Source organism: Frieseomelitta varia, unplaced genomic scaffold (genome assembly GCF_011392965.1).
Source record: "Frieseomelitta varia isolate USP_RPSP 00005682 unplaced genomic scaffold, Fvar_1.2 scaffold_782, whole genome shotgun sequence".
NCBI lineage: Eukaryota > Metazoa > Arthropoda > Insecta > Hymenoptera > Apidae > Frieseomelitta > Frieseomelitta varia.
This window is the reverse complement of record NW_025110570.1, coordinates 32,518-45,760: the sequence shown is the minus strand read 5'-3', so window position 1 is coordinate 45,760 and position 13,243 is coordinate 32,518. Positions and strand designations below refer to the sequence as shown.

General features: G+C 32.9%; 1 protein-coding gene across 1 annotated transcript in view; it reads left to right on the top strand.

Moving 5' to 3' along the window:
- LOC122535871 overlaps positions 1–13,243 on the top strand; it is a 64,144-nt gene that overhangs the window by 41,353 nt on the left and 9,548 nt on the right. The window contains exon 2 of the mRNA XM_043667749.1: positions 5,776–5,895. Within this exon, the coding sequence (XP_043523684.1) occupies positions 5,778–5,895 (118 nt within the window). The 5' untranslated portion in view covers positions 5,776–5,777. The remainder of the gene's footprint in view (positions 1–5,775; positions 5,896–13,243) is intronic.

Genomic DNA, 13,243 nt, shown 5'->3' with positions numbered 1-13,243 from the left:
GAATCATCCACCCGTGACAATGCTCGACCTAGGATAATAACCATTAAAAGAAAACCAGTTACACCGCCTTGTTCCTTAACCAGACACAAAACGTGCCCACTTAAGTTTCACCGGAATAATAACAATCGAAACTATCGTGAATCGGAGCGTGAATCGGAGCAAACTTGCTTATATGCATATATGTGCCACATAATCTTCGAAAAAAATTCCTCCACCTCGGACATTCAGCTCATTAAATTGTGCTTTTGCATTTTATCGAAACTTCGCCGATTTTTTATTACACAAAGTATTATTTTATTTTATCAGTACGATTCTGTAACACTTGTTTCAAAATTTTTCGAAAAAGCAGCAGTTTGAAACTATTGAAGCCTAGCATCTACAATAGTCTGTGATGATGATAATAAGTTTAATGGCACCTACTGATGAAAATTTCGTTATATATTGTATGTATGATTAATCACGTGTTGCTAGTAAAAAAGAAAATGAATAAATGAATGTAATGAACAGTCATGCACGAACGTGGGTATAGTCGCGAGCAAACGAGTGTCACGAGTGTTCTAAGGCGGTATGTTCGCGACCATGAACTTCCGGCCGACGCGGTAGGCATCCTTGATCATGGTCCTCGATTCATCTTTGATGGCCGGTGGTCTGAATGAAAAGTGAAAAGCGGATGTCGTGGGAGTAGCGGAAAGATGTCGCTGACATACATATTTGCATCGGAGAAAGTCGTCTCTCTCTCTCTCTCTCTCTCTCTCTCCCTTCCCCTTCTCTTCTCTCACGGTTGCCTCGTAGCTGCGTGTATATAATCGATGCATTAACACCTTGCATAACTCGCGGTATTAATCATCCCATTATGCGACCGTGGAAACGGGATTTACCGCGTCACGGCCGACGCTTTTTCACGCTCGCATTCGCGGAAAATCTAGCGAAATCGAGACGCTGGTAATAGAATATAACAATTAAGTTCAACTCCTTACGTCCAGAGATTATCTACAGCATTTTTATTATATCATCGTTAAATGATTTCTCTCATATTTTTTTATAACTCTTGGCGTGAGTTTTCTATTCCAATCTTACGAAGTATCGTTGTTTCTCGCATGCTAGATGAAAATAAGAAATTCTACCTCTCTTTAGTTCTTTTATTATTAAAGTGCCGCGTGGTGAAAATTTTCACATCGCGATGAAACTTTTAATAGCAAGTTTTACATTTCGTTATTAAAAAACGGAAGGTCATTGGTTGCCTGAATGTTTCGTTATTCATGAAAGTATAGATTGGACGATATGACTAGCGTTTTATACTTTTTCAAATTCCATACGTGCAACGAATCGTTTCATTCTATTCACGATTCCACGCTTTTACATTTTCCTTCGAATCCTTTGTAATAATGCAAACAATGGCACGCGATTTTCATAACTATACGTGTATTTATGCAATTTTATACTTTCATGAATGTAACTGAAGAAACAGACGGAAACATTTTGACATTTCTCTGTAATGTCACAACTTGTACACCTCGATTTAGTTATAATTACTTTTGAAAGTAATAAAGAGCACACGTAAGAATGGCAAAATATTAAATTCAAAACTCCACATTCCTTTGGATTCTAGACAGAAATTTTTTGCATTTATTGAATACTGTAACAAGTACTTTATTTTAAACATGCTTCATATATTTTGTAAGGTATGAACAGCCACAGTTTACTCATAACAAAATAAAATTACATTACCATAAGTAATTTTTCAAATCGAGTCTCTTCAAACAAATAATCTAGCTCTAAGTAACAAGCATTTATGCAGTTAATTAACTTGGATAATATGTATCCAAAGAAAATTGTGTTCAAGGAAAAATAAAAGGACGCAAGGAATTATTGCTAATTTTAATCACGAACTGTACTCACAATAAGAAATAACAAATAAGTGATAACGATGCTCCCAATGACCGATTTCTTCGTGACAAAATAATTGCTCAAAAAATCTATCGTTCCACTGAGCGAGGACTATCACGCGGGAAAAGCGTGATTCGCCATGAAGGACGAGGCGAACCGTTAAAGCAGAAGTTATTATGTTCTTGGGTTCGTTTCGACGAGTACGAGGTGGCTAAATTACGGTTTCTACGAGAAGCAGATGAACAGTAACGCCTCCGTGAGTATTCCGTCTGACAAAGAATGACGAAGGATCGAGTGATGTTTCTATTAGTGGAAAAAGGATGATTCTATCCTGGACAGTTGTCCGCAACGGTACCTAATATAGGCAATGCAAGATTTCTACGAGATATTTCAGTATTCATTTTTTCTTCTACTTTTGAATAATCTCTATATCAACGTATTCTGCCTATCTAGATTTGAGTTAGATTTGAATTGAATCATCTTCACAAAAAATATGAAGATTCACCGTCTATTTGTACTACATTAGATTAACATTGCCTTACGATTTTTTTTTTTTAATTTTCTTAGATAAGCATTAGTTACTGTCTACAATGTAATTTGACATCGCGTCAGACGTGAACGTGGCCTAAGTTCCATTTTCCAAAAAAAAAAATCAAGCTAGCTGTTTCAATATTTACGTTTCTACGTTGTCTTTTCATTTTTAAACAAATCGTACCTAATATATTTAAAATTACTAGATTTCGTACACAGAAAATTAGCTGGTTAATGAAATGATAAAAATTTTTTTTTTGAATGGCTCAAGTCCCATTTATAGCCATCAAAAATCATTTTCTAAACAATGTGTATCATACTAATTGGGTTGGGTCAATTATACATTTAGAAACACAAAAACATTATATTATTACCATGTTACTAATATTCAATTTATTAAAACGCAAACTGTTAAATATATCGATTTAAAAATAAATGGACTTGGGCCACTTTCAAAATAAATGGCTGATATACATATGTATTAGATTATCTCGAAAGTTTTTTTCGTTTAATCAATTCTGATCTATTACCTTTCCCTCTGAAAATCTCGTAATACCATCGTTCCAAAATTTCTGCGACATGCTAGCGAAATGTTGTTCCAGATGCATTTTTATGTCGCGAGATACATTATTGAGCCAAATCTTTAACCACGGAGAGAATTTTTCAATGAAAGAAACAGACAGCAGTTAGACGAATATTCTATTTCATTCTTCATACTTTTTATGTAGTATATTGCTCCATCTGTGCATTGGCGCCACGATACTAGAATGGAGACTTCAATGCCCGCAATACGCGGCACAATGACTCGCTGGAATAATTTCTGGGTTATACGATCGATTAGATAATGTTTAATAGGCTCCTACGAGCTACGGATGAGTAAATATCAGATTGTTGCAATTGAAACGGACGATTTCACGAGCGTGTAATATTATTCATAATTTGGTAATTAAAAGAGCTGTTAAGTAACATTTGTTGATTGAATGATTTAAAACTTGAAGCTGGTCATACACAATATCTTCGTGTCTTCAATGCCATCGTGTTTTGTCATAAAAGGATGAATTATGTATTAAAACAAATAAAGTTATTTCAAATTTTAGTTTAAACGTTGTTTGTAATATTAATATAAATTTGAATAACGAGATTCAGTACTAATAAGATAATATATATGAAAAAGTTAGATTGGACAGTACAAACTGAAAATGGAATGAGAAATGGTTGACAATGAGCATCTAAAGATTTTGAGATTAATAGTTATAACATTAATAGTTATAACGTTTCATAGTAATCAAAATATATCAATACGATCAACACTATTTTCAAGAAGATGTACATAAACTTTAAACTTTTTATTAAGGTTTTGGTCATTTCATATGCAGTGATTTAATGCACAAGCAGCTGGGATCTAAAGTCGAAATTATTAAAATGATAAATAAATTATGGATTTTTATACATTTAGGGAAAATTTGAAAGTATACGTAAGTATCAAAATAATATTATTCTTAAAATAATAATAATATTTTACTACAGTATAATGATAAGTAAAAAATAATTTAACGAAGTGGATAAGTATTTGTGTAAGTTTTAAAAAGGATCGAAATGAATCCATGATACAACGATGCTACGAAATATCACGTAATCGTGCAATTACGTGTAATCGTCGTAGCGTGAACCGTTTTAACAAGAGTCAAGGTCTCTTGACAAGCGAAAATTAATTATTCCAGTCGAACAGATGAGAATTAACATTATTTGCTAATTAATTTGCATCAGATCCGTTAGCATAATGGCTTCGATCCGCTTGAGTATATCTCGGTCTGATTTGACCGAGCATTCGTGTCCCACTTTGTCGTTTTTGAAAATAAAATTAGTGGTACCGTAAGAAGAAAAGTGATATTTCATGTTCAGAATCCGTGACAATTATATGCTATTAGTAGGTATCCAAACAAATCTGTCAAACTATAACAATTAATAGTGTGGCTTGAGAACTATGTACATAATGAAATAATTTGATTAATGAAATTTATTATAAAAATTGAAATAAATGAAACGTTTGATTGGAATTAAATAGTAATAATAATAAAATAATTTGTATGAAATTTAATTCGTAGAAATTTGCTTCCGGTTACGTGGAAGAAAAATTAATAGGATCTAAATATGATCTTGATACCGTTTGAAATTTATTATAAAAATTGAAATAAGTGAAACATTTGATTGAAATTAAATAGTAATAATAATAGAATAATTTCAATGAAATTTAATTCGTAGAAATTTGTTTCCGGTTATGTGGAAGAAAAATTAATAGGATCTAAATATGATCTTGATACCGTTTGAAATTTATTATAAAAATTGAAATAAGTGAAACATTTGATTGAAATTAAATAGTAATAATAATAGAATAATTTCAATGAAATTTAATTCGTAGAAATTTGTTTCCGGTTATGTGGAAGAAAAATTAATAGGATCTAAATATGATCTTGATACCGTTTGAAATTTATTATAAAAATTGAAATAAGTGAAACATTTGATTGAAATTAAATAGTAATAATAATAGAATAATTTCAATGAAATTTAATTCGTAGAAATTTGTTTCCGGTTATGTGGAAGAAAAATTAATAGGATCTAAATATGATCTTGATACCGTTTTGTGCATGCCAGAGTCCGGTATCAGAATGTCTGAGGATTGAACCGTAAGTTGATAATTTATAACATCCTCCATTCCTTGCCAAGGTTGCTCGTTCGTCAAATGTTTTTTTACGCGGTATACAGCGTCGGTAACAAGTGCAGCTGCCGATGTGGAAAGAAAAGACCTCGGTTCAGCGAACACAGCGGAAACTGTCACCGCTCGTTCATGCGAAATCCAATTTGCCGCAAGTGTAACCGTTTCACTTTTATGAATTATTAGCAATCGACCGAGATTCGTTGTTGCCTCGTATTTATATCTGCCGATTCGATTTTCAATCCTTTGCTAGAACCTGCGCAAGAGAAAACTATCGTGCGCCGATTAAGACGGATTTCGTAACGGAGAAACAAGAAATTTTTTTCCTATTACAGCAAAAACTAACCTATTTTTGTTGCTCGGACTGCTTCTACAGTTTCACTAATGAATAATAGTTTCATTGATTAATAAGTTCTGTTCGAAACTATTGAATTTTATGTTAAATCTCGATTGGCAAATTGACAAATTTTCAAACTCGACTTTTCTTTTTTTTTAAGAACGAAGTTCTTCGACTAAACGAGAAAATTGTATCTCTTCTTTCTCAACTTGTTTTTTCAATTCAACTATGCAGTGTATATTACTTTAATTATTTGTATCCAGTTATCTAGGTATAGATATTGTAGAAATTTTATTTATTGTTTCAGAAATGCGTTGGTTTCGTGGCCACGCCGAGGCGCCAAGACTTCTAAGCTTAAGTCCTCTTCAAGTTGACGAAGACCTTGACGGAGCGTCTTACCACTTTCATGCCGCGTCTCAGTACAGAGGTAAGAATCGTGAGAAACCACCGATACAATTACCACACACTGTCAAGACCAGGATGCGTCGTGAACTTTCGTAACGCGAATTACAATCATTCTGAAGTTAATTAACGGCTGATTGCATCTCGAAATCGAACGTAACTTTCAACCAATACGGCTACCATGTGTTCCTCTCGCTTCGCTTCAGATCCAAAGATGTACAAATTTTTAATTAACAAATTATCGAAATAACTATTACAGTATGTGGAATATCAATCTAGATTACCAGATTGGGGGATTTTCATGAATTTTAAAATTTTTATAAACCTGAATAAAGATTTGTCTCATCTATTATTGTATAGACCCTAATAAAATATTCCACTTTCGATATATATTTTATATATTTCTACATGCTACGTGCAATGCATGCATTTTTGTAATTTTCAGTTTCTCATAAACGAACAAACATGACGTGGTCCAGTTACAAAATATTTATTACTTTATACGAATGATGCATGAATAATTTAACTCTCGTACACGTCTCCGTCGATGATACTTCGCGTGTCGTTTCATTAAAACCGCTTTCGAAAGCGAAGAAAACACATTGCATAGTCTAGCTATCATCGTGAGAGTCTGTTTTTGCGAAGCCAGCCTGCAGTCGACTACGAAAGAGGCGAGATTTACCTCGTTCGCCACGATGAACTCAGCAACCTCACGCTCGATGTGCTGCAAAACGTGCCTAATAACCCGATATTATATAAAAATATTCGTCACACAGAAGTTGGAAATTGCTACTGTGAATCTTACGAATCTTACTATAGTTGGAAGTATCTGTCGCTCGAAGGATTTTTTTGAAATAAATAAATCGGTATGGTACTTTCAGTGATGGAGATTTGTAACGTGTCAGCACGACACATAAGACTTTCTTTATTCAGTACGTATGAAGAAAAAAAAAAAAAATAATAATCTTGCATTTGTAACTGTTCCCGATAATAATTCTAATTTATTGTTTGATTTCATCACGAAATTATGCTGCAACAATTAAGTTTTAGAATCTCTTAAATGACATTGTACCGTGATTAAATTAAATTTCACATTTTTGAAGTTCTAAGTACTATAGTACAGTCGAAAAGAAATGTCGTCTGAAAAATTCCAAAAATTAATTGACCGTTCATTTTTTACGCTGAGTACAATTGTCGGTGTATTATATTTAAAATTCAATTTATCATTGATTTTAAATATTTTTCAAGTCGTTTAGATTCAATGACACGTGTGAAACGTTGCAAATTTGTAACGCGATGGCACTGTCTTTTTCAAAATTTCAACTTCAAGCACGCGACGTTACTCATGCACCGATCTGACACAAGATTATACAAAGACCTCAAGCAAGAATGCAAGTAATTGCGAAATAATGACGAGATTAGTAGATAAGCGCATTCTTTCGCGTAAATGCAGTAAGGTTGTTAGTCTCGGTGTACATTTACGTAACTGACAAACGAACGCCATTACCGGAAAACCACAACGTGTTAGTTAACGTGACAACGTTTCTGTGACAACATCATTGTGGTTTTCGGCGGTGATGCACGGTCAACCTGTTATCATTCCTCCGGCAGTCTCGTTAATTTTGGCAGCCGAAACCGCATCGTTCGCTGTCACACGCTGTCACAATGCAGGACTTTCTACAGAATCAAGCGACCTTCTCTGCTCGATTGTAAGAAAGTTGTGAGATTGTATTTTGCCAAGTCAGTCTCGTACGGCAGATAAAAACCGCGTGGCATTACTGGCCGACATCAACTCTGGCCACGTTACGTAGACGTTAACGGGTTTCCTCGTGGTAAAAACGACAGGTAGTTAAGGATTTCGTAATGCTGTGTTGTCTGCGGGCGGAGAGGAAAACTGCAAATCATTTAAATCGGCCGCCGTTGAGAAAATGCCGGAAAAATCTCGTGGCACGAAGTCATGGTTTTCGAATCTCATGTAATGCATTATAGTCAGTCTGAACAGTTTACACTGCCATTTAAAAGTATGCGGATATTCTTTCTCCATTCTCCGCGTACCTGTTTCAAAAGAAAATACTCGAATTTTCGTGTATCCTAGTTTCTGTCGTATCAAAGAATACATTATTGAATATTTCACCGATTTCTTCTCATTCTCATATATCCACCGTGTGTTTGTGTAACTACGTTTATGATAATCAAATCGAGTAAAATAAATTACTTTTATTTTAGTTTATTTAGTTTATCGATAGGATAAACTCCTATTGTTATGCAGTCGTGACGATATAAATGGAATATAACAAAAGGAATTAACATATAAAAATAAAGTAATTCAACAAATTTTGCAGATATTTTTGTAATGAGTGAAGCAATATAAAGACAAGATAAAATCTGCAGAACGCAGTACGCGATATATGTAAATAAAGTAAGATTATGTAAATTTCAACTTTCTGTTTTCTAAATTAGATTCCAGTTTTTTTAACTACATTTATATAAGTACGTGAATTAACATAAAGATCCATATAGTTAAATTGCATTTTTCTGTATTTCCATGTACGTATATATATCTAGGATTTCAATTTCATCAAGTCGTCGCTCGCTATTGCGAGTGAAAACGTTGTTCTTTCCATTTCTGGCTGTTCGTCGTGTTACGTTTACCGCAAAATTGATCTCTTCTTTCTTTCCTTACGAAACGCTTTCTTCATCCGCCGTCGAACAACTCGAGGGCCTATTCGCCGTGCAACTCTTAGCTCCGCACTCTATTATTATAGTCGATACTCGAGAAATATAGATATCCAGTGAAGCCTGTAGTACTTCCTGCAATCCGCTAAACTTACACACTCTGGCATTTCATCCCAGAGAGAAAAATTTACCGGCTCCGAACATCTGTGCAATTTAATATATATTACGAAATTGTTCCCATCATAAGTATATCTGTTGTAACAAAATTACAGAATTTTCGAAACTTCACTCCCAAATTTTTGAAAACAAGCTGTGTTTCATTACATCCAAAAAATGTAAATAAACATTGGGACCCGAAATAAACAGACCAATGTTTTCAAACAAAGCTAAACTTCAAATTTTTCGAGATTCCGACTGAAAATTTTGAAAACAAAGTGTGTTGACATCAAAAAAATGTAAATAAACATTGGAAACCAAAATAAACACTCAAAAAAACGTAAATAACCATTGGGGACCAAAATAAACAGACCAATGTTTGCAAACAGAGCGAAATTTCATAGTTTTCGAGATTCCGACTGAAAATTTTCGAAAATTTTTGAAAGCAAACGGTCTTGACATCAAAAAAAAGTAAATAAACATTGGAGACCAAAATAAACAGTCAAAAAAATGTAAATAAACATTGGGGACCAAAATAAACAGACCAATGTTTGCAAACAGAGCGAAATTTCATAGTTTTCGAGATTCCGACTGAAAATTTTCGAAAATTTTTGAAAGCAAAGGGTCTTGACATCAAAAAAATGTAAATAAACATTGGAGACCAAAATAAACAGTCAAAAAAACGTAAATAACCATTGGGGACCAAAATAAACAGACCAATGTTTGCAAACAGAGCGAAATTTCATAGTTTTCGAGATTCCGACTGAAAATTTTCGAAAATTTTTGAAAGCAAACGGTCTTGACATCAAAAAAAAGTAAATAAACATTGGAGACCAAAATAAACAGTCAAAAAAATGTAAATAAACATTGGGGACCAAAATAAACAGACCAATGTTTGCAAACAGAGCGAAATTTCATAGTTTTCGAGATTCCGACTGAAAATTTTCGAAAATTTTTGAAAGCAAACGGTCTTGACATCAAAAAAAAGTAAATAAACATTGGAGACCAAAATAAACAGTCAAAAAAATGTAAATAAACATTGGGGACCAAAATAAACAGACCAATGTTTGCAAACAGAGCGAAATTTCATAGTTTTCGAGATTCCGACTGAAAATTTTCGAAAATTTTTGAAAGCAAACGGTCTTGACATCAAAAAAAAGTAAATAAACATTGGAGACCAAAATAAACAGTCAAAAAAATGTAAATAAACATTGGGGACCAAAATAAACAGACCAATGTTTGCAAACAGAGCGAAATTTCATAGTTTTCGAGATTCCGACTGAAAATTTTCGAAAATTTTTGAAAGCAAAGGGTCTTGACATCAAAAAAATGTAAATAAACATTGGAGACCAAAATAAACAGTCAAAAAAACGTAAATAACCATTGGGGACCAAAATAAACAGACCAATGTTTGCAAACAGAGCGAAATTTCATAGTTTTCGAGATTCCGACTGAAAATTTTCGAAAATTTTTGAAAGCAAAGGGTCTTGACATCAAAAAAATGTAAATAAACATTGGAGACCAAAATAAACAGTCAAAAAAATGTAAATAAACATTGGGAACCAAAACAAACAGACCGATGTTTGCAAACAGAGCGCAATTTCAAAGTTTTCGATATTCCGACTGAAAATTTTCGAAAATTTTTGAAAGCAAAGGGTGTTGACATAAAAAAAAATGTAAATAAACATTGGAAACAAAAATAAACACTCAAAAAATGTAAATAAACATTGGGGACCAAAACAAACAGACCAATGTTTGCAAACAGAGCGAAATTTCAAAATTTTCGAGATTCCGACTGAAAATTTTCGAAAATTTTGGAAAACAAAGGGTGTTGACATCAAAAAAATGTAAATAAACATTGGAAACCAAAATAAACACTCAAAAAAACGTAAATAACCATTGGGGACCAAAATAAACAGACCAATGTTTGCAAACAGAGCGAAATTTCATAGTTTTCGAGATTCCGAATGAAAATTTTCGAAAATTTTTGAAAGCAAAGGGTCTTGACATCAAAAAAATGTAAATAAACATTGGAGACAAAAATAAACAGTCAAAAAAATGTAAATAAACATTGGGAACCAAAACAAACAGACCAATGTTTGCAAACAGAGCGCAATTTCAAAGTTTTCGATATTCCGACTGAAAATTTTCGAAAATTTTTGAAAGCAAAGGGTGTTGACATAAAAAAAAATGTAAATAAACATTGGAAACAAAAATGAACACTCAAAAAATGTAAATAAACATTGGGGACCAAAACAAACAGACCAATGTTTGCAAACAGAGCGAAATTTCAAAATTTTCGAGATTCCGACTGAAAATTTTCGAAAATTTTGGAAAACAAAGGGTGTTGACATCAAAAAAATGTAAATAAACATTGGAAACCAAAATAAACACTCAAAAAAACGTAAATAACCATTGGGGACCAAAATAAACAGACCAATGTTTGCAAACAGAGCGAAATTTCATAGTTTTCGAGATTCCGACTGAAAATTTTCGAAAATTTTTGAAAGCAAAGGGTCTTGACATCAAAAAAAATGTAAATAAACATTGGAAACAAAAATAAACACTCAAAAAATGTAAATAAACATTGGGGACCAAAACAAACAGACCAATGTTTGCAAACAGAGCGAAATTTCATAGTTTCCGAGATTCCGACTGAAAATTTTCGAAAATTTTTGGAAGCAAAGGGTGTTGACATAAAAAAAAATGTAAATAAACATTGGAAACAAAAATAAACACTCAAAAAATGTAAATAAACATTGGGGACCAAAACAAACAGACCAATGTTTGCAAACAGAGCGAAATTTCANATGTTTGCAAACAGAGCGCAATTTCAAAGTTTTCGATATTCCGACTGAAAATTTTCGAAAATTTTTGAAAGCAAAGGGTGTTGACATAAAAAAAAATGTAAATAAACATTGGAAACAAAAATGAACACTCAAAAAATGTAAATAAACATTGGGGACCAAAACAAACAGACCAATGTTTGCAAACAGAGCGAAATTTCAAAATTTTCGAGATTCCGATTGAAAATTTTCGAAAATTTTGGAAAACAAAGGGTGTTGACATCAAAAAAATGTAAATAAACATTGGAAACCAAAATAAACACTCAAAAAAACGTAAATAACCATTGGGGACCAAAATAAACAGACCAATGTTTGCAAACAGAGCGAAATTTCATAGTTTTCGAGATTCCGACTGAAAATTTTCGAAAATTTTTGAAAGCAAAGGGTCTTGACATCAAAAAAAATGTAAATAAACATTGGAAACAAAAATAAACACTCAAAAAATGTAAATAAACATTGGGGACCAAAACAAACAGACCAATGTTTGCAAACAGAGCGAAATTTCATAGTTTCCGAGATTCCGACTGAAAATTTTCGAAAATTTTTGGAAGCAAAGGGTGTTGACATCAAAAAAAATGTAAATAAACATTGGAAACAAAAATAAACACTCAAAAAATGTAAATAAACATTGGGAACCAAAACAAACAGACCAGTGTTTGCAAACAGAGAGAAATTTCAAAGTTTCCGAAATTCCGATTGAAAATTTTCGAAAATTTTTGAAAACAAAGTGTGTTGACATAAAAAAAATGTAACTAAATATTGGAAACCAAAATAAACACTCAAAAAAACGTAAATAACCATTGGGGACCACAATAAACAGACCAATGTTTGCAAACAAAGAGAAATATCAAAGTTTCCGAAATCTCGACTTAAAATTTTCGAAAATTTTTGAAAACAAAGTGTGTTGACATCAAAAAAATGTATATAAACATTGGAAACCAAAATAAACAATCAAAAAAATTTAAATAAACATTGGGAACCAAAATAAACAGACCAATATTTGCAGACAGAACGAAATTTCAAAATTTTCGGAATTTCGAGTGCAAGTCTACTTACCTATACTTACCTAGTATCCATGAATGATCCACAAGTGTTAGATATGATTTCATAGTAATTCACTTACAACTAAGTTAACATACGAATACTTATCTACACTTACCCAGTATGAACTGTCCACATGTGTTGTAGAGAGTTTCATTGTTGGAAAAAAAAACTATTGTTACGTTTCAATATCGTGCCTTGTAACAGAAATAACGTGAAATGTAACCGCGGTTTGTCAGTGTGCCAAATCGGAGTTCGAGCATTTAGAGAGGCAATTAGTCTGGCGCTACCCCTAACGACACTGTGGGGTTCTTTGGAAATTTACCACCATGCAACTTACCGATCCCTGAAGTCAAAATTGTAGATTAAAGTATGGTTGCAGATATATTATTTAAAATTTTTCTGGCAAATGTTGATCGATGTGGACATGACGGAAGTTGGATTAATAATGAGCCTCGTTACCGCTCAAAGTTAATCATATGTTTCAGTCGTCAGTGAACCAGAACAGTTGATAATTTTTTTTCAAATTTCTAAAATTTGGTCGATGTGCACACGACGAAAGTTTAATTCTTAATGATTCTGCGTACTGCTTAAGGTTAATATATATTTCGGTCGTCAGTGATTCGGAACAGTTGATAATTTTTTTTAAACATC